The 22,783-nt window shown below is 40.9% G+C and overlaps 2 protein-coding genes across 8 annotated transcripts in view; one reads left to right on the plus strand and one right to left on the minus strand.

Moving 5' to 3' along the window:
- Positions 1-22,783, minus strand: part of MAP3K13 (mitogen-activated protein kinase kinase kinase 13) — a 173,839-nt gene that overhangs the window by 62,059 nt on the left and 88,997 nt on the right. The window lies entirely within an intron of this gene.
- Positions 17,417-17,790, plus strand: LOC123940681 (glyceraldehyde-3-phosphate dehydrogenase-like; the record flags this gene model as incomplete). The annotated part of the gene is made up of 1 exon (XM_046003650.1): positions 17,417-17,790. A coding segment is annotated over one exon (282 nt), but the record flags the coding sequence as incomplete, so codon positions are not given.

Genomic DNA, 22,783 nt, shown 5'->3' on the forward strand with positions numbered 1-22,783 from the left:
CATGATCCCAGGGTCCTAGGATCAAGCCCTGCACCAGGCTCCCTGCTCAGCGGGAAACCTGCTTCTCCCTCTCCCACTCCCCCTGCTTGTGCTCTCTGTCTCTCTCCCTTTCGAATGAGTAAGTAAAAGCTTTAAAAAAAATGTAGTAACAGGTTTGCTATCAAATTTTAGTAATATCTGTGAATGAAATTATTTAAATATAGCTTATTCCAATGACTTCAGCAGGATCAAATTAGAGGGTTTGTTTTTAAAAGATTATTTATTTATTTATTTATTTGACTGAGAGAGAGAGAGAGAGAACACATACAAACAGAGGGAGTGGCAGGCAGAAGGAGAAGCAGGCTCCCTGCTGAGCAAGGAGCCCCAAATAGGACTCAATCCCAGGATCCTGGAATCATGACCTGAGCCAAAGGCAGATGCTTAACTGACTGGGCCACCCAAGCACCCCAAATTAGAGATTTTTAAAAAGGCTGTTCCAAGGGATGCCTGGGTGGCATAGTAAGTTAAGCAACCAACTCTTGGTTTAGGCTCAAGTCATGATCACAGGGTCTTGAGACAGGGCCCCATGTTGGGCTCTACAGTTCACACAGAGTCTGCTTAAGGATTTTATTTATTTATTTATTTATTTATTTGACAGAGAGAGAGAGAGAACACAAGCAGGGGGATCAGGGGAGGGAGTAGCAGGTTTCCCACTGAGCAGGGAGCACGATGCCCCACTCTATCCCAGGACCCTGGGATCATGACCTGAGCCAAAGGCAGATGCTTAACCAGCTAAGGCTCCCTTTCCCTCACCCTTGTCCCCTCCCCATGCGTATGCATGTGCTCTCTCTCTAAAATAAATACATAAATCTTTTAAAAATTTTTAAAATAATAAAAAAAAATCAAAGGATTTTCCAACAGACCATAATCAGGTGTCTAAAATTATGAGAAAAGCAGAAGGAACAATTTTCAAATACCTAAGTAGTTTCAACAGTCATTTGTGGAGAACTTGAAAGTTGAAATTGTATTATTGCTGTTTTCATAATTACCCTTCTTTGAAGTCTCTAATCACTGGACTAGTGTAGGTGAAAGGCAGAGAAGTAGGGGAGGGCTATTGGAGGGAAGGGTGAACAAGACCAGAAGTTTCTAGCAAATCACCAACAGCTCCTGTCACTTCTCAGAGAAGACAGTATTACAATAACCAGGATAAGAACTCCAGGAGGAGCAAGGAACTCTAGACTCTGGATCCAATGTCCAACGGTTATTGAGAAGTAATTAAAATCATATTAGTGAAAGATCCCACTGCTTTAGACTTTTTAACTTAATGATATTTTGTTCTCCTTCCTCAGCATTGTTTTTGTTCCCAGAAGCAGTACTTAGTTTTAATTTCTTAAGATAATGATTCAATCCAGATGATACCCTAGAAAAAGTATCCTAGAAAACAGAACAGTTTGGACTTTAACAAGAATAGAAATTTGAAATTGGCAAAGATCAATCATTTTTCACCTGTCCCATGTCATTGTTTTGGAAGGTGAATCTGACTTTATGCTAGAGAGTAATCTAAACCCGTTCTTCAATTATTCATTGGGGTAGTTTCCATTTTTATTCCCAATATACAGCTGAAATTTGCAGACTACTAAAGGATCCTTGGTAAGTCCCATCTGTCCAAGATCAGGATGACAAGGAAGAACATCAATAACTATTAAATATTTATTCTAAGTGTTAAAAAAATAATAAATGTACAAGACAGTTCTAATGGAAAGAAAAATAAATTCAGAATAACAAACTATGATAGAAATTGGATATAGCCCCTCAATACAAAGATTTATACTATACAGCATGGAATTTAAAGACATATTCAGCTACCTCCCTTCAGAAATTATAATCTGAACTCATTATGAGTGCACATTTTAAAAATATGTGTTTCTAAGAAATGTATAAATTACATTTATACAATTTAATTTAAGAGCTAAAATTTAAAAATCCCCAATAGAAGTTACTATTTGAAGTAATACTAGTAAATCTATTTGCAAATATTTAAAAATCCTTTTGAAATGGTAATGATCGCTTTATTATTGTATTTTTTTGCTAATTTGATTTTCTTTGGCTTCAATGTCTGGTATGAAGCTACTAATCAACACACTTGCCATTGCTTCTCATAGCTCTTAGTAAACCACTATGACTAGTTAATATGTCCTTATCATTTGTCATGGCCTGGGAACCAGACAGGCAAACTCGTTAAAAATGTGTGCAAAATGAGAGCAATTAGGTTTTGTACAAAGGCTTAAAGAATCTTCTTCTGAGTAAACCCTGAGGGTTGGTACATGGACTTCATGAGGTCTATTCTGGCCTCACCCCCACCCCCTACCACTCTTTTCTGTTTCTAAATAACTGCTGGCAAACTTATGTGTATGTGTGTTTAGCTGTTCTTAAAAAAAAGCATGATATATAGATCACAATATTTTGTAAAGTGAGGACAAGAAGAGACAACTTGTGGAGCTTATAAAATGGAGAACCCACAAAATCCCAGTGGCCCTTTTGGCCAAGTAATAGCTTTGAAGGGGGTGTAATTGTTTTTTGTGATTTCTACTCCCAAAAGGAATGGACATAACATAAATTGTCACTTGCTTCCCTTCATAATCCATTAAAGAATCTTATTCATGGGAGGCTTGGGTGGCTCAGTGGGTTAAAGCCTCCGCCTTCCACTCAGGTCATGATCCCAGGGTCCTGGGATCGAGCTCCATATCGGGTTCTCTGCTCTGCGGGGAGCCTACTTCCCCCGCCCCCCTGCCTGCCTCTCTGCCTACTTGTGATCTCTATCTGTCAAATAAATAAATAAAATCTTAAAAAAAAAGAATCTTATTCATGTGTTGAGCTTATTTTTGTATTAAACGTAATGCCTTTATTTTATTTTATTACTAACACTTAACATTGTAAGTGATCTCTCTCTCTCTCTCTCTTTTTTTACAGAGAGAAAGAGAGAGAGATCACAAAGAAGCAGAGACAGAGGGGAGAAGCAGGCTCCCTGGTGAGCAGAAAGCCGATGCGGGGGCTCGATCCAAAGACCCTGGAATCATGATCTGAGCCACCTAGGTGCCCTGTAAGTGATCTCTTTAATATGTATGTTTCTTTCACTAGAAGAGAAGCATGCTGAGGGTAGGGACTATCTTCTAACTGTTTTCCCCAACACCTAGCATGGAAACTGACATGAATAAATTCTTACAAATTTATGAATTGAGGTAAAAATGCTTTTCAAAATTTAAAAGTAACACTTTAAAAAAATGTGTTCCAAAACGCTTTTAAGCTTCAGGTGATGCTCCTGAAGTCTAGAATTCCCAAATTTATGCAGCATGTTTTTATAAATATCAACCTGTGTTCTTCGACACTAATGTGTCGTAAAAGTTCCAGTCTACATTCCTAAGGCAGGACACATACATCCCTGGAATTGTTTCAATTGCTTTTGATCCATCTCCAACTTCACTTCATCTCTCCTTAAAACTACCACCCAGAATCAAGCCCCAAATGTCACTGCTCCTGTGTTTGTAGATTAAGAAGAAGATACTGTTTTTTATTTCATTCCTAGACTCCTTCTGATGATGTCCAACATGTTAGTGGGTCATGATCATACATTGGGCACATTTCACCAGTGAATAACTTGCCATTACTGCAAAGTTCCTCCCAGGACCATAATGAACCAGACCATAATGAATATTATAAATAGTTGCTTTCCACACATCCCATTACATTATGCTTATGACGTGTTGTAATAGGAAAGAATGTACAGCTTCGAGCTGGAAAGACCTTATTTGAATCCTAGCTCTGCCACTTACTTCTTTAATAAGTTACAGAAATAGCTCAATTGTATATTGGCATTAACAAACCTCCCTTTTAGAGTTGTTACAGATACAAATCAATCTAACGGGCATTTTTTATTTACAGTAGTGAAGACATAGAAGGAACCTAAGTGTCTATCGATAGATGAATGGATAAAGAAAACGTGGTGGGTAGAAATATGCAATGGAATATTATTCATCCATAACAAAGAATGAAATCTTGCCATTTGCCACAACAATGGATGGAACTTGAGGGCATTATGCTGAGTGAAATAAGTCAGCAGAGAAAGACATAAAATATGATCTCACTTACACATGGAATCTAAAAACAAAACAAAACAAAAAACCTAAGCTCACAAATACAGAGAACAGATTGGTGGTTGCCAGAAGCAGGGGGGTAGGGAGGGCAAAAGGGGTAAAGGGGGTCAAAAAGCACAAGCTCCCACTTACAAATAAGTCATGAGGATGTAATGCACAGCATGATGATGACAGTTAAGAATACAGTACTGCATATTTGAAAGTTGCTAAGAGAGTAAATCTTAGAAGTTGTCATCACAAGAAAATATTTTGTGATTATGTATGGTGATGGATGTTGACTTGTTATGGTGATCATTTCATGATGTATACAAATATCTAGTCACATTATTGTATACCGGAAACTAATATTATATGTCAGTTATAACTAAAAAAAATCTCCTAACAAGCATTTTATTGAGAACTTACTATAAACTGAAATCTTCAAATGGTTTCTTTCTGTCATCTTGGCATTTCTCACCAAAATACATTTAATTTCAACTGCAAAATAGGAACATTTCACTCTATATGCACACCTTCTGATTTTTTCTAAATAGTTAACAAGAGTTCTAGCTAAACCTGGTAGGCTGAATACATTTTATTTGCAGTTCTCCCCATCCCTGCACAAAATCACACTAAGATGAAAGTACGGCAGAAGAAAGGAAGGAAGGAAGGAGGGAGGGAAAGAAGGAAGAAAGAAAAGAAAAGGAGAGAGAGCGAGAGAAAGGAAAGACAGGAAAGAAAAAGAAAAGATCCAGCATCCGATAACATGGACAAGTCTCAGAAGCACTATGCTAAGAAAAAAAAGCCAACACAAAAGGCTACATACTATGATTCCATTATATGAAATTCATTTATAGGAAAGACAAAACCACAAGGACAGAAAACAGAACAATGGTTATTAACAGGGCAGGTGAGAGGGGACCAATTTGGGCTCCCACCCCTCACCCAACTCTAGTACTGAGATCTTTGAAAGGCATTCTGAAAGCAAAGTCCCTGAGCTTCCCTGGACAATGGCAGGATTGCCAGAACACATCAACAGTTTTGCCAAGGGCTCCTTGGAAGCCACCAGTGTTCTCAATACACTGATACTTTTCCCAACACTTTCACTATGATGTTTTTGATAAGGACAGTTGTGTGAGTTGTAGCAATCACATTGCTTTACAACTCTCCGTATGTGTTTACATTAGAATTAATCTTATATTTAGAATTCTTTAACATCATTTGTGATAGAGGTACCTCTAGGTATTTCTAAATGAAAGTTAATAAACATGAGTCTAGAGAGTAAAATGAGATAGGAATTTAGTGCAGTCAAGATTATATGTCCTTAGACTGGAAAAGCCACCCCTAGATTTTCCCACCTTAGAATCAGTGTTGAATTAGAGGTTAAGGTAAAGATCCAGGGTCCAGGGCACCTGGGTGGCTCAGTCCGTTAAGTGTCTTCCTTAGGCTCAGGTCATGATATCAGGGTCCTGGAATCAAGTTCTGTGTCGGGTTACCTGCTCAGTGGGGAGTCTGTTTTTCCCCTCTGCCTCTCTCTGTCTCATAAATAAATAAATAAAATCTTAAAAAAAAAAAAAAGATCCAGGGTCTAGTGGCAGGAAAAGGTTAAGGAAGGAAACACTGGTTATATCCTGAGTGTTCACAGACAAACATATAATCACTCATGAATCCTTTCCCTCACTTACTGACGCAAATCAAAGAGTTCTTCCCATAAAAATCTTTAGAGTTTCTACTGTCCTTTTACCATTTTCCTTTCCAGGCATGCTTTCAATGTTAATTTTTAAACTTTATTTCCCTGAATAAAATTTTGTGGAATAGACCCACATCTCTTCTGGGACGATCCCAACCACCCCACACACACTCTATAATTTCCAACTCTCATTTGAAAGATTATTCTACAGAGCCCCTTTCTACTTGCTCAGCATAAAAACAAGTAGATTCACTAGAGAGAATGGGTTTTGCAAGGAAGCAGCCTTTCAATCTCACTAGGCTAAAATGAATTGAGCATCAAAATTTAAACTATGAAAAAAAAATCATTAAGTACCTACAAGGAATCACAAAGCCCTTACAGCTAGTCAACTAAATGGACTTCTTCTCACAATCATTGAAATAACAATTGGGCTAGGATGGTTCACTAATTGTACCAGTAACTTAGAAATTAAGCCACTTACAATGCCTTGGACAATCCAGATTTGGGGATTAGTGGCTTTCTTCCTTTAGCCTACATACATCTAATCCCAAGGGGCAAAATTAAAGGCACGCTTGGGCTGTGGACACAGAGAAGCTTGAAGAAGAGTCTGATTATTTTTTAAACCCAGTAGATTCAGCTTCTGATTCTGATTTATTCCTTTTTTTCCTCTCCTTCCAACCTAGGCAGAATCAAGAGAAAGGACACAATTTCATAATAGCTAGGGTTTAGTTTGAGAGTCAAATAGGTAGAATAAAAATGTATTTAGCCTACTCCTACATGGGCCTGCCATGAGTCTGGCTTTATTTCAAGCCGTTTCTTGTTCACATGGCAGGGTAATTTAATTAAGGGAAGGTGCTACAAAAAGAGAAGTTGAGAACTAAATTGCTGGCTAGGGATGGCTAAATTGGGAGTCAAGTGATACCCTAGGCTTCCTGTTTTTCTGACTTCAAACTGTTTTCGGTAATTTTTCCTGACTACTCTGGCACCCTCTGGCCTTTTTTAACTTTTCTGTTACTGGACTCGCACTCCTCTTTGCACCCCTGACTCCTCTGCTACACAATTCTAGGAGGCCTCCTTCCCAATGACAGCCCGCTTTCATTTCTCTCTTCCACAAATGATTCTCAGCATCGAAGCTATTGCCCACAAGATCAATTGATGTCAGCTGCTTGTTTCACTTCAGGGAATCACAACCAGGGTATTACAACTGAGTACTCTGAACACGCAAGTAATACTGTAAAGGAACTGGGGAAGTCCTTCCAATTCCCTCACTGCAATAATCAGAAGGTCTGGGTCTCCCCAAAGTTCACATGTTGAAATCCTAATCCCTAAAAGTGATGGTGTTCGTAGGTGGGGCCTTGGGGAGATGCTTAGGTCATGAGAGTAGAGTCCTCATGAATGGGATTAGTGCCCCTGTAAGGGAGGCTCTAGAAAGATCTGCCGTGGGAGAATACAAGGAGTCTGCGACCCAGAAGAGGGCCCTCGCTCAACCACGCCGGCACTCCGATTTGACTTTGAACCTCCGGAGCTATGGGTAATATATTTCTGTTGTGTATAAGCAACCTGGTCTGTGGTGTTCTGGTCCAGCAGCCTGAATGGACAAAGACACTAGGTAAACACACACCGAGCACGTGCCTGACAATTATGATGCCATGGATGACGGGGCAGAGATATATTAGAAGGTCCTACCCTCCAGGAGCATTCCACATAGCGTGTCAGACAGGTCAGTAACCAAGTAACTGTAGTACAGGGCAGAATTAAGCAAGGCTTCAAGAGCAGAGATTCAGCTAGAATCTATAGGGCTGTAAATGCCCAGCACAGTGGACGGCACAGCAGGGGGTGTGATAACTCATTCTGAGAATATCGGGAAAATTCCATAGAGGAAATTTCATCAACAAAGTGGGACCTTGAAGTAGGAGTCACACCCGGGGAGAAAGGGAAGAGGAAGGGGGAGGCAGAGGTGCTATTTGGAGAACGCATCCATTCCCATCAAAGAGAATTCATAAAGAAAAGAATGCAGGGCCCGAAAATAAAGGCATTTTCCAGGAATAGCAAGCAGTCTGGGAGGGTTGGAACACAAGGTGCACGGGACGGCAGTGATCAGCATGCTGTAACTATAGGGTGGTTTCACGTCATGGAAGGTTCTGAATGCTGAGCTAACAAGTCTCTTTCCTGTGATCAGAAGAACTTGGCTTCACAAAAACCACTACTCATTACTCATGCAATGATCAAAAAACTTTTGTTCAAGACTATAGTAATTGGAACGAGCAAAATATGTAGTTTCTGAAATCATGCTATTACACCAAATAATGCCTATATGCCTTCCTAACAAAATAGAATTGTTTGGGGGCATAAACTTGAGGCAGAGTTTCCTCCAAGTCATTTAATGACACAAACACATTCTTCAGAGCCACTTCCGGAAAGCTAGCAGGAGCCAGGAAGGAGAACACATGATGGCCTCTGAGCAAAAAGAAACATGCCACAGGAAAGGTTCAACATACTGAGATGTCCTGCTGGCCAGAACACCATCTCAGGGCTTATGACAATTTTATAGATTAACGAGACCGGCTAGGAAATTTGCAGGATGACTACAAAATGAAAATTCTAGACCCCTCTGTTCAAGAACTGTTAAGAATTTCCGGGCAGAGATAGCAGAGCATTAAATCACGTATGGGGCCCTGTGGTCATGCACCCATGAAGCTGGTCTGATCACCGACTCTAAATTTTAATAACAGCCACTTAGTTTCCACAGGCTGGCTTGAGTACAGCAGCCCTCCGATTCGAGTGTGAACTGCTGTCACCGTTGTACCCCCAGGATTGACCCCATCCCTGCCGGAGTGCTTTCCTCTCAGCCTTTGCTGGCAAGGGTGACTATAGGAGGAGCCTTTCTTAGAGAAGTGAGAGCTTTCTCACCTATTCTGATAACACTGTTCTTCTGCATACCAAAAACAGGCCCTCTCTCTTTACTCTTTTATGTCCAAAAATTCCTCTCCTCAGAACATCACAGATAGGAGGTAAGTTCTCAACCACATCCAGGGCTTAATCTGAGACGGATGCAATATTGAGGCTACCATTTCTGCAGAGCCTAAACAGAGTGGCTACTGCCACTGCAAACAGCGACGAATGTGACTGAGCACCCAGGTCCCATGCTGGGAAATTGATCAGCGGGTGATCCCATGGCTACCTGACCTCCTTGTTGTTTACCTTTTGGCCCTCTTCCTCAGTGCATGAACACATCCCCAGATGGAAGGAGGAGGAGAGAAAAGACTTCAGTCAGCCAATTTTGTTACTTGTTAATAGGGTTGTTAAGGAAAAAAAAACTTAAAGATCAAAAAAAATAAAATAAAATGATCACTCAGTAGCGCTTATGTTATCTGTGCACTTCATTTATTCTCCCTGACCTTCAGTGGATAAACTGTTTCCTCTACATCAATAAGCTGGCCATGCTAGGCAATAAAACCATGGAGAAAAGACGCGTCTTTCTGAGTTGTATTAGTCCATCACACACATAGCATTAACTGGCTGTAGAAGAAAGAGGGACCGATCATTACTAGAGTGTGAATTCTACTGAACTAATCAGTATGTATATTGCACCGAGCCTTATGCTTCAAGCTCTCTTAAAAGACGGTGAGTTTTTATATTGTTCGTGTACTATTATCACTGAAGAACTCCTTGGTGTATTTGGTGTATCTATCAGCCTGTATTTGGTTCAGAGCGCTAAGGGGGGTTAATTTGTTTAAACTTCGCCAGTCTCAGAACATCTAACATCAGACGCTCTCAACTGATCCAAAGTAAACTCTGTATTACACCGCTCCTATTCGTTTTAGTTAGAGGGGAATGATTTTGGTCTACTAACAGTTTCCAAGTTGTATATGTAGCTGAAGTTGGGCCCCCAGTCTGTCTTTTGTTTCGTTTTGCCTTTCTATTCTTGCTTTGAGAAGGCTATATACTACTGTCCCGTGAATATAAGACGCGTTTTTCTTTTTACATGCAGAGATATATCTAGTACCTGAGGACATTTTCCCCCTGAGCCACAGCTTAACAGCATTAGCAGAAGCAGCTCGGCCAGAGGGGAATTGAACAACAGCTGAGTACAGTCTAATAATTTACACTGGGGAAAGCCCTTGGAATTCAGAGGCACATTGCCCAGCTGGAGACACAAATCTAATCTCTGCTAATGATGTTCCTCCCTCTCTTTCCTATCAGGGCTGGGCTTTTTACGCATGCGCACGTAATTATATATGCACACTCGGAGTCCAGTGAAGCCAAACAACACAGCACCCAGGATTAAATTACACAGTAAGACTTCCAGGCGTCATCTGGCTTCTACATCCTGTCCAATAAATGCTGTCCATGGTTCACGTTGTGGAGCTGTTAAAGGTCTCAGGAGTTCAAAACCATATACAGCTAAACACTGGAATTCAAGAAGTGCTAAAATTGTGGTTGTATTTGAGACCCCCCCCCCAAAAAAGCATGACTTCTTAAATTGGTTAAACCACGCAAACACATATTAGGAAACAGATACATGGACTTTGCCCTAAAAAGGGCTTGAGACTATTGACAAAAATGCACATAATACAGGAGGTGGTAAATCAATAAAAGGAAAATAAGATGGAAAGGTTTAAAGAATGAAAAAAGCCAAAGTAAAACCAGTGAACAAAAATAATTTGTATGCTCGCTGAAAAAAATAAAATGAGGAAAAAATAATTTGTATGCTAACAACTATTTAAAAATGTATAAATTTGGACCAGAGCTTTCTATGGATCAAATGAAATAGAAAGGTAGAATGAATTATTCAAGTAAGATAAAAACACGCCAATTGTCCAGAAGAGGCAGTTTTTACTTGTACTAAGGCCTGTGAGGCCTTTCTCCGTGGATCTGCACAAAATGAGGAAGATAACACAGCCTCAACAAATAGAGTAGCATCTTTCCTAGGACAGTTTTCAGGGTCCCTCTCCTTATAAAGTGAGATTCTCAGGTATTCCAGAACAGCAATGCTTACAATCAGGGATTCCAAGCAAACAGCGCTTAGAAAGTCTGATTTAATCCAAAAGGGCATAGACTACACCTTCTTCAGGGAATCTTCCCATTATTTAATCTTATTATAGTATTATTTAACATTACTATTTAATAAGAGATCATTGTTAATCACGCTCAAGCTTTCAAGAAAAATGAGTATCTGTTTTCTATTCTCTGCCAAGAACCTGACAAGCAAATATTCTTGGTTTTCTTATCAAGGGTATACCCATAAGCTTTAACGATGAACCAAGAAGAAAGAGCTGATGCCCTCCTATGAAAATTCAGGAATCCGACCAGAATCAGTGCCTCAAAAACCTCAGTTCCACACCGAATTAGGACAAGAATGATAAGCCTGGCCATGTGGCTATTTTTTCTTATAATGCATTATGTGCTTCACGCTCTGATGAAACTTTTTATTTTTTTCTGTGTTTTTACAAGTATTTTTATACAAAGCCCTTTGCAAATACCATTGATTATTTTTAAAAAAGAATGAAGCAATTCAATAGTTAATACCTCTGCTGCTCTACTGAAGTAAATGGGGGAGGGGGTGTGAATCACCATCTGGGGCTATAAATTATAATCCTGCTACATGGTAATAGACAGAGGACTGATCCATGAAGCTCCCCTAGGAGAATCCATCTATCAGCGCAGCCATCCATACAACGGATTGAAGAAAAGGGCAGCTCCAGGTCCAGACAAGGGACTCTGCTACAGCAGAAGGATACAGAGCTGGCAGGTTTTCAAAAGCAACTCTCAGACACCATCCCCCTTTCACCCAACCACACCAAATTTCTGAATTCAGAAAATTACAGGGAGATTTCTCATTCTTTAAATATTGGCAAATAAAGGGAAATCAAGGATTTGAGAAGCTCTGGGGGGAAAAAAAAGTCCTCAAGTGAGAGAGGCAAACAATAAGTTCTGAGCTGCTTCATCTATCCTTAGTGAGCTCACAGATGTGTCTTGAAAAGAAAAAGGGCATTATTTACCACAGAATGAAAACTACTGAGAGGAAGGTCCGGCTGGCTTCATGCACTCTGACTCTTGATCTAGGGTTCCTGAGTTCCAGTCCCATGTTAGGTGTACAGATTAGTTAAAAAATAATAAAATCTTAAAAAAAAAAAAAGGAAAAGAAAACTACTGAGAAGTTAACCTGGTGGCTGCCTGCGTGGCTCAGTTGGTTGGGTGATTGCTTTCAGCTCAGGTCATGATCCTGGAGTCCCGCATCAGGCTCCCTGCTCAGTGGGGAGTCTGCTTCTCCCTCTGACCCTCACCCCCCTCATGCTCTCTCTCTCTCTCTTAAATAAAGAAATAAAATAAATAAAATCTTAAAAAAAAAAAAAGTTAACCTGGCAAGAAGCTTCACAATTTTGCACACACATTCTTATAGAAAGTTGCACACCTGGGGCACCTGGGAGACTCAGTGGGTTAAAGCCTGTGCCTTCGGCTTGGGTCATGGTCTCAGGATCCTGGGATGGAGCCTTGCATAGGGCTCTCTGTTCAGCAGGGAGCCTGCTCCCCACCCCACCCCCCTGCCTGCCTCTCTGCCTACTTGTGATCTCGCTCTCTGTCAAATAAATGAATAAAATCTTTGGGAAAAAAAAAAGAAAGAAAGAAAGTTGCACACCCTCAAACAGGTGTCCTAGTGGGTGATAATTCTTTTCTGCCTCTTACCTCAGTCTAAGGGTTCAGTTGCTTTGGACTAAAAATGATATAAGCAAGTAAAAAGAAGACAGAAGATAGGAATGATCCTAATGGAAAGAAAACAGTGCTGAGAATTGAGCTTATAAAAATAATCAAAAAATTACAAGTGGAAAGAAAAACTTAGAGTTAGGATACTTTTTGAGGTCTTACATTAAACCTCAGAGGGTACCTGAGATCAGTCTTAGAAAGAGAATACAAGTGGGACGGCTGGGTGGCTCAGTGGGTTAAGTGTCCGACTCTTTTTTTTTTTTTTCCCTTTTTATTAATTTTTTCAGCGTAACAGTATTCATTCTTTTTGCACAACACCCAGTGCTCCATGCAAAACGTGCCCTCCCCATCACCCACCAAGTGTCCGACTCTTGATTTCAGGTCGTGATCTCAGGGTCCTGGGATAGAGCCTCATGTGGGGCTCCGGACTGTTATGGTTGAGCCTCATTTGCCTTCAATCCAATCAGCTGCAATGGCCCACTTTGACTCTTGTGGGCCAGGTTTGGTGCCCAGCCTGCTAAAGACTGTCTCTCTCCTTCTCTCCTTACCACCACCACCCCACCCCACAGGCTCTTTCTCTCATGTGCATCTTCTCTCTCTTAACAAAAGAGAGAGACAGAATACAAGTTACAAGCGCTAAAACAACTGTTTTCTTTTTTTTTTCTCTGTTGCTTAAATACCTAAAGCTTAGACCTATCACATCTTCTAAGATACTCAAAGACTTTTAGGGACTTTCTCACATCAGCTCTCACCACAGCCACCTGAGAAAGGCACCCATCAGATTTACCAGTGAAATCACAAGATGGCATGGAAAAATCCTCATTTCTGTGAGGAAGGTAGTTGCTTATCAGATATCTTCTATTCAGCTCATTCATGGAATCAAATTCTTTACTAGTCCCCTAGGGTGCTGGCTCTGTTAAGCAATGAGGATGCAAAGATGAACAAGATGGCGGACCCCTGCCCCAGAGAAGCTTACAACCTTTTAGAGGGGCAATATATAAGTAAATGATTACTACATAGCCTGAGAAGCTCTCTAAGAAAAACGGGTATAAAATTTGAAGTATAAAGAAGAGAAAGTTGCTGCCCAGGATGAATATGGAAGGGGTATAAAGAATATCAGTCGAAAAAAAAATCAGATTACTTAATAGAGGAATAGGCATGCATGAATGCAATGAAGGTGTGAAAGAAACCATGTGGTTATGCAGGGAGAGGGGAAACGGTCAGCAGGTACTGGTGGGGGTTTGAGAGAGGAGAAGATTAAGGCTGGAAAGGTGGGTTAGGGGATTTTTTTTTTTTCTTTTCTTTTCTCCTACGGTCAAAAAAGCTTGGAGAGGTGAAGGGAAAAGGTGTGATTAGATTTTTTTTTAATTTTTTTTTAAAGATTTTATTTATTTATGTGAGAGAGAATGAGTGAGAGAGAACATGAGAGAGGAGAAGGTCAGAGGGAGAAACAGACTCCCCAAGGAGCTGGGAGCCCAATGCGGGACTTGGTCCTGGAAGTCCGGGATCATGACCTGAGCCAAAGGCAGTCGCTCAACCAACTGAGCCACCCAGGCACCCGGTGTGATTAGATTTGAAAGACAATTCTATTTAAGGGGAGAGATGGATGGATGGATGCTGAAGTATGGGAAAAGCTAGAATGGAGAGACTGGAAAGAATCTGAGAGTTATGTAGAAGACAGATTTGACAGGACACAGGGACCAGCTGGGTATGATGGAAGAGGTGACAGGGTGGGAACTTCAATGAGAAGGTAACAAGATAGGGTTTCCACTGTCACTCACATATTCTATCAGGCAAAGCAGCAGGAAATGGAATAAGGAAGTAGCTACACTGAAACTGGGACAAAGGACTGCAAATACTGTTGAGGAGATAAAAAGGAGAGAAAAGTTTCATGTAATTATTATACTCACATCAGGAGAGTCATACATTTTATGGACTCACTTTACCCTTGGCTTGGTGCCAAAGGTTATTGTATTATTTTCCTTTATCTCTTTCATGATCCTCCTGAATGTACCAAAAAGTTCTTCGCCATTGTCCATACCACATACCGCACACACACAAATCATCTCCTCTGGCCCTTTCCTAATCCAAGAGTGTTCGTTTCTTCAAATCCCTCTGTCTTCCATGAGCCACTTTCTGGGTCTCCTCAAAAAATCAGTGATGGCTAATGAGTACAACAGTGAACACAGATAATAAACTACTTTTATCATTTAAGGCCAAGTCCATATTCCCATTAGTTATTTACACCCTCACTGTTTCATTCCTTTATATAAAACTTCAAACAGAGCATTTCTGAATAGAACACTACTTCTGAGTGCTAACAACCATCAATAATTAGGACCGTCCACTGTGGGCACCACTGTTCCACGATATTTCCATGAATATCAGAGTATATTTGCATTGACTCTGAAAGTTTAGGTCCCAGAGAAAATGATTCTGATTTGGCATAAATCTGCAAGGGACAGGAAGCATGACTGCACAAGTACAAGAGAGAAGTTAGTACTATGATTCAATGAACATTTCCTGAGCACCTGCTGCAGGCTAGGTGAGTGTGGAGCTTCTTAGAAGCTGTGCAGGGATATGAAGATATAAAGATGGCATCCTCTTTATCTTTTGGTATGCCTTAGATATTTCTTTTTTTTTTTTTAAAGATTTTATTTATTTATTTGACAGACAGAGATCACAAGTAGGTGGAGAGGCAGGCAGAGAGAGGAAGGGAAGCAGGCTCCCTGCTGAGCAGAGAGCCCGATGCGGGGCTCGATCCCAGGACCCTGGGATCATGACCTGAGCCGAAGGCAGCGGCTTAATCCACTGAGCCACCCAGGCGCCCCTGCCTTAGATATTTCTAAAGAAAACCAAGTTCCTTGCTCTTGAGAACTCAAGTCCAGTGGGGGAGTTAGCCGTGAACACAACTGAAGTCAGGCCATGATAAATGCTTATAACAGAGGTATGAGGTACAGTGTGATAATAAATAACAGATTCAACTTTCTGCTCTGGGGAACAAGAGTCTGCTCATTGGTCTTCACAAGGTTAGGGGCCAACAGTTTGAAATTTGGGGAGAAAATGTCTTTCTTGTTGATGCATCAGACAAGCCTTAATATTTTTCAATTTACAACAGACAAGGAATTAAGGTTAGCCCATTGGATGACAGGCCCAAAGCTGCTGCCAGGTCCTCCCTCTCCGAGGTCTTGGTAATTTCTTAGAAGACAGCACTGCTTGTTGGCTCTTTACTATAGCAATGCTCCTTCCCCCACATCTGTCCACACACATCAGACCCCCAGAGTCTATCGGCTTCTTCTGTCAGAGCCAACGAGTGTTCTGTCTTCCTCTTCACCACCCATCCCACACACAGGACAAGGGGTGATCCTAGGGCTTCCAGCAAGTAACTCCACAGGACAAAAAAAGGCTGCAGCTTCCTTTTAAATGCAGTCCTTCCAGAAAGCAGGGATAGGCTAGGCAACCTTTCAAAGTCCCCTTGGCATATGGACAGCTCTACTCCTGTCTCATCCTCATTGCCACTGACAGGCCTGGGACCAAAGCCTGACAAGAACAGAAAAAAGCCCCTGGCTCCCGTCCATTCCCCAAACCTCATGTGAGGCAGAGAAATGTGGTTTTGTGTCTTTTTTGGTCATGTGAGTTCTTAGATATAAGAATCAGACTGATGACTTCTTACCAACCCCTGCCCCTCAAAAAGGAAAGTGAAGAAAAAAAGTCCAGTTTAAAACAGGGAAGTTTTCATGAAGTTTTAAGGAGATGTTTGTACAAAATTATAAAGAAAGATTTACATTTTCTCCACCAAAATCAAAATAAGCTTACTTATATTACAACATAAATATTGGCCACACTAAAATAAGCTGCATACTAAAGTACTTATATAGTGCATAATAGCATTTAATACTACTCAACATTTAGGACTTCGGTAATTTTGCTGTTTAATGATTTGGAAAGAAGCTGCCAGGAATCAGGAATCCCAGCTGTGTTATGAATTAGTTGTTTAGCCTGGGGCAAGTCACCTAACCTCTCTGGGCCTTAATTTCCTCATGTGCAAATGGAAGGAATTGAACCAGAATGGTCTCTAAGACCCTTTTTAGCAAAAACAAAAACAAAAAAACCATTCTGTGAATATAAAGAATCAAAATAATCAACAATGCAAAAGAATATATCAAAACCGATTCACTTTCCCCAATCCCTGGAAATGCTCAATCTATTAGAGAAATGATAAGATTCCTGCTTTAGTAAAAAAGATTGAGCCAAATGGCCTCTCCTATGTCTTTCAATTGTAAGACTCTCTCAATTTACGGGTTACTTTTGGAGATTATAAAACAATTACAGTGAGGCGCCTGGGTGGCTCAATGGATTAAAGCCTCTGCCTTCGGCTCAGGCCATGATCCCAGGGTACTGGGATCGAGCCCCACTTCGGGCTCTCTGCTCAGCAGGGAGTGCTTCCTCCTCTCTGCCTACTTGTGATCTCTGTCAAATAAATAAATAAAACCTTTAAAAAAATTAAAACAATTACAGAATAAGATTAATTTAATAGTAAAGGGGAGGAGGGGAACACCATCTTCTAGGTACAGTAAATGTTTGCTGTTACGTTAACAGAGCAATGACAGGTAGAGCGAGTCACGGTGCAGCTCCCAGGGACTGTTTGTCTTGGGCCAGGTTGCTAGGTGGTGTAAATAACTCGGCAAACACAACACCCAGCAATGAAAAGTTCTAAATGCCTTCAGTCGCTCCAAAGTGAGCATATAGGATTTCATCACATAAAGCCTTCTGACTGCCAAGGCTAAGGAAGGAAGAAAAAGATCACAATTGGCTCTCATTTGTTTAGGGGCATACACACACTCCCTGCAGTGCCCCATCGGCCTATGTTCTCAGGGACTTACATCAAAAGAATGGCAAAAAATAGCAATAAACACTGCGTTATCTCCGCCTGGAGAAAGCTGCCAAATATGATGCCATCAAGAAGGTGGTGAAGCAGGCATCAGAAGGCCCCCTCAAGGGCATCCTGGGGTACACCGAGGACCAGGTTGTCTCTTGCAACTTCAACAGTGACACCCACTCCTCTACCTTCGATGCTGGGGCTGGCATTGCTCTCAATGACCACTTTGTCAAGCTCATTTCCTGGTATGACAATGAATTTGGCTACAGCAACCGGGTGGAGGATCTTACGGTCCATATGGCCTCCAAGGAGTAAGAGCCCCCTGGACCACCAGCCCCAGCCAGAGCAAGAGGAAGAGAGAGGCCCTCAGCTGCTGGGGAATCCCTGCCCCAACTTATCCCCCCAAACACTGAGAATCTCCCAACCTCCACTATTTCTATCCCAGACCCCCTGAAGAAGGGGAGGGGCTTGGGGAGCCCTACCTTGTCATGTACCATCAATAAAGTATACTGTACCCAGCCAAAAAAAAAAAAAACCCACTGCGTTATCTTACATTTATATATGCAGTTCAGTTTCCAAGGTAATTCCATATATATGGATTTCCTTTGAGCCCCATAGAAGCCATGTGAGGTGAACGGAGCAAGTATCATTGACCCTTCTCCAAGGAAAACTGAGGCTACCAAGGTTTAGTAACAGTCCCCTTTCCTAATAGTGGGAAATGGACCCAATCATTATATCACTTTCAAACTCCCTGAAATGCTTTTGTCACAAGCGGTCTGGCAGGATATATCTGCCTGTTTATGATTTCAGTATATTTGCATATTTCAGGAAATGGCAGAGGAACAGAATACTGTTACGGAATTTCAGGAAATGATTTTTAAGAAGGAAACAAACAACAATCCTGAATTGTATCGGTATTTTAATTTTTTAATTTTTATTTTTTTGAAGATTTTATTTATTTATTTGACAGAGAGAGAGAGAGACAAGAGAGGGAACACAAGCAGGGGGAGTGGGAGACGGAGAAGCAAGCCTCCCGCTGAGTAGGGAGCCCAATATGGGGCTCGAATCGCATGACTCTGGGATTGTGACCTGAGCCGATGGCAGACGCTTAAGGACTGAGCCACCCAAATGGCCTGTAATGGTATTTTTTTTTTAAAGATTTTATTTACTTATTTGTCAGGAGAGAGAACAAGCAGGGGGAGCATCAGGCAGAGGGAGAAGCAGGCTTCCCACCAAGCAAGGAGCCTGATGTGGGACTTGATCCCAGGACCCTGGGATCATGACCTGAGTTGAAGGCAGACGCTTAACTGACTGAGTCACCCAGTAATGGTATTTTTAAAGCTGAATTAAAAACAGATATTAAGGGGAGCCGGGGTGGCTCAGTTGATTAAGTGTCTGCCTTTGGCTTAGGTCATGCTCAGGTTCTGGGATCGAGCCCCAGCCACTGAGCCAGGAGCCCGCTTCTCCCTCTCCCTCTGCCAGTCCCCCAGCTCTCACTCTCTCAAATAATCAAAAATCTTAAAAAGAAAGAAAGGAAGGAAGGAAGGAAGAAATAGATGTTAAATTAGAAATGCCTGTCGAATCTGAGAAATAAAGGGGACCAAAATGCTATAACTAACCAAACGCAATTTAAGTTGTAATATAGCAGTGTGATTCTAGAAACATGTAATGGCAAAGGTTAGTATACTGGGAAGAAAGAAAAGCAAAGGATTTGAAATAGGTGATAAACATATCAAGAAACAAATACCTTTCTACAGAAATTATATTTTAAGAAACTAAGTTTAGGTTAAATAAGAATTAAGCAAAGGATTTAAGTCCTAAATATAGCCCATGTTAAAATAGAGGCAGATTTTAGTATAAAGGAAGCATCTAAAAGCTTTAAGCCTTAGAAGAAAAACATGCTAACATCTGTTAAGGCACCTATTACACTTCAACTTTTTATAGACTTTACCTTATTTAATCTTTATACCTTCATGAAGGTCAATATTATCACCATTTTATAGACAGAAAACTGAGGCTCTGAAAGGTCAAATAACTTGTCCAAGGTCACAGTTAATGGATGGTTTGTTAAGTCTATTTGACTTCTGGAGGGGTCCTTTTAGGTTACCTCTCCCTAGAAAAGGCATATCTAAAATTTGCAATTATATTTGGTTACTGGAACCATAAGAAACCATCTTTCCTAAGAATTGGTAGGCTGAAAATTCCATGAGTTTGTAACTTAACTCACTCATCCTAGTGACAACAGCGATAGAGTCAGAAGAATTGGGTTTGAATCCCAGAATCCTTACATAAGCAGCTATATGATCTTGGATAAGCCCTTGAATTCTTCAGGCCATAATCCAGTATGTTAGTCTTTCATTCTATCTATTTACGAAATATCATTACTGAATGTTATGGCAGACATCCCAGGGACAGCGATACACAAGACTATCTCTGTCCTCAGAGTTTATTTGCATTAAATCAACTTAGTTGAATCAAAATGACTTCCTACACTCAACACCATTCTTTTGACTTCTACTCCAAGCAAGCAGGTACAGAAGGGCAAGTGCCCAGAGGGACGTAAGATAAAGGAAGAGTTCTAATATGGACACTACAGACCAGAGGACTACTGGGAATAATTCTTCAAAACTTGTAGCCAGGTAATCCCACCCTGCAACACCTTCTGGGTCTCCTTTGTTAGGGCCCAAGATGTAAGTAAGCATCTCCAGTTTAGGGTCTCAACCCTGTATTTCTCTGTGTATCCTCTTCCGTGACCCCATCGCCCACTCTCTCTTCCCTCCGAAACTTTCCCATTGGCCCCTCCCATTCCATTTTCAATTTCTTGGCGGCATGCTTCCTCAGCTTCCTTGAATGAATGAAATGGCACAGGTGACTTTTCTCTTTTCCTCTCCACTTACCATTACCATGTCCAACTAATCACCAAAGTCCTGTAGATATTTTCGTGTCAGGGAAAATTGTCAAAGACTTTGAAAAGGGCAAAAGGAATACTGGGTATCCTTGCCTAGGACACCACTCCCAGTTTACGGGAGACTTGCCTTGGTTTTGTGATATTTACAGCTTAAAACTGTAGCAAACGTCTAGTAATGCAACTGATTCTTGTCCATAGAAATGTGAATGAATTGAGTCTGGGGGAATGCAATGGATTATTAATGCTCTGTGGATACTGACTGGTTTTGCCCCTAGTTGCACATTCATTTTGGCACGCCATCATTCCTTATTGCCTACGTGTATATGTGTTTTTGGGATCTTCCTTATAGGATCTTACTGGTTCCCTCATTAAATTAATGAGTTAAGTATAATATTTGACATACATTCATTTGATATGTGTATGAATCACTATTTTACCTTTTAAAAAAGTATCCTTCAACATTCTGAGTATCTCTTTAAATTTATGCACTTCGTTCCGTCACAATAACCCTTTCAAGCACAGCTCATCTTCACCATTGCCTAGATTATTTTAACAACCCCCTAATTGTAGCCTTGTCTCCAGTCTCTCCATCCTATTCCATTCTCTCCATAGCCAGAGTGCTTTTTCTAGCATGTAATTCTGAACATACTACTTAACTTTGCAAAATCTCCTGCTCCTAGAATAAAGTCCAACCCTCTTGGCATGATTTGCTTCTCTAGCCTCATGTTTGATACAGCCCTGCAATCACATTTCAGTTCTTGGAATTCACTGCCCCCACTCTCTTACTTCTGGGAACTTGTAGTCCCCCTGGCATACAAAGCACATTCTGTACCATCCTCTTCCCACCCAGCTCTTGCTTGTTCTTTGGGGTTTATGTACCTGGATCACTCAAGTCTGGGTGAGATGCCCCACTTATGTCCTCCTCCAGCAGCCTATACTCCCTGACCCCTTCACCCCCTCACCCAACAGCACATATCTCTCTATTATAATGACTCTTTGACTAGCTCTCCTCCTAGACTGTAAGTTCTGTGAAGGCAATTGCCATGGCTAGATTGTTCAAGAACATTAGAGTCACTACATCCCAATACCTAGCCCAGCAACAGCACATGGCGGTCATTCAAGAACGTACTCTGAAAGCTGTGTTCTCCGCAGGGTCCCAGGATAAGAGAAACTTTCTTATACAAATCCTTCTCAAGATCTGTGACCCAGCCCCCACCCCCCCCACCGCCCACTACCAAAAAAGCATAGGTTATGCTCAAATAGAATGTGTGGACTTTGGTTTTCGGCTTTTACTTTATGGAGTCAGAGGGAAATATTCAACTCATCTGCTTTTAAAACTGTGAACAGTTCCATAAAATGGCCATTCCTAGTAGAGATGAAAGACAGTTTTGTTTGACTTTCTCTATGGCAGGGAAAAGGGAATGGGAGCAGAAAAAAGCATGCAGAAGGGACGAGAAGGCGAGAATCATGTGATCACAGCACACATGCTCAGCCCTTCGTGGTACCCTCACTGGGTTCTACAAGGGCCCTCATTGTATCTATGAGGGAAAACTCAGAGGTGCTCAGTAGGGCATTGATAAGGCATTGATAGCTAATAGATGGGACTGTCACGACTCAACTCTCTGACTTCGGAAGCCAAGCTATTAATCACGTTGAAAGAGTAGAAAACAGAGAGAAGTTAGAAGAACTATGTTTAGGCAAGATAAATTATTGCCAAAGCTTGGTTTCAGTAGTACCTACCAAGTACTTGTTTTACGTTTGCTAAGGGTTTGTAATTCGACTTCTCTTCGATATTCACATGTAACTTGGAATAATTTTGATATGATTTAACACAGAGAGCATACTCTCTTATACTAATGTTAGTAAGGTCTTTCCTAAGAAGGTCAATTTCTTAAGCAGTGGTCGTACCTTTCGTATCTTATCATTCTGAAAGAACTAGTAAGACACATATTTTACAGCATAACATTATAAAACCAAATTAACAGTATTATAAAAAGTTGAGAAATAGAGAAAAAAATAATTCCATCACCCTAACTCAAAAAGGCTTGGCATACTTCCTTCAATTTTTCACTTGAAAAAGATCTTAAATATAACTCTGTGCTACTCTTGAAACTTTGACTCCCATTTCTTTTCTCTTCCCAAAACATCATACACATTTCTCATCTGATTGCACAGATTTCATCACCCTCATTTTAAAATGGCAGCATATAGTCTATTAATTGGCTATTAACTATAGTTGACTCTGGTTGTCTTGTTCCATAAAGTCATTGCAAACAGTGGATTGGATTAGTAGATGCTGAACCACACAGCTCCTTGGAGAAATACACGGGTAGGTTTCTGGTCACAATATTTTCATCAGCTGATCAATACATAACCTTATTTTATGTGTGTTTCTATTTGAAGACACCTTACTTGATATATTGTTGATTCATTAATGCTGAATTCATGGTCACCAGCACAGTAACTCACGCCTCAATGAAGCACATTTTCTC

The sequence above is a fragment of the Meles meles genome, chromosome 4 (assembly GCF_922984935.1).
Source record: "Meles meles chromosome 4, mMelMel3.1 paternal haplotype, whole genome shotgun sequence".
Lineage (NCBI taxonomy): Eukaryota > Metazoa > Chordata > Mammalia > Carnivora > Mustelidae > Meles > Meles meles.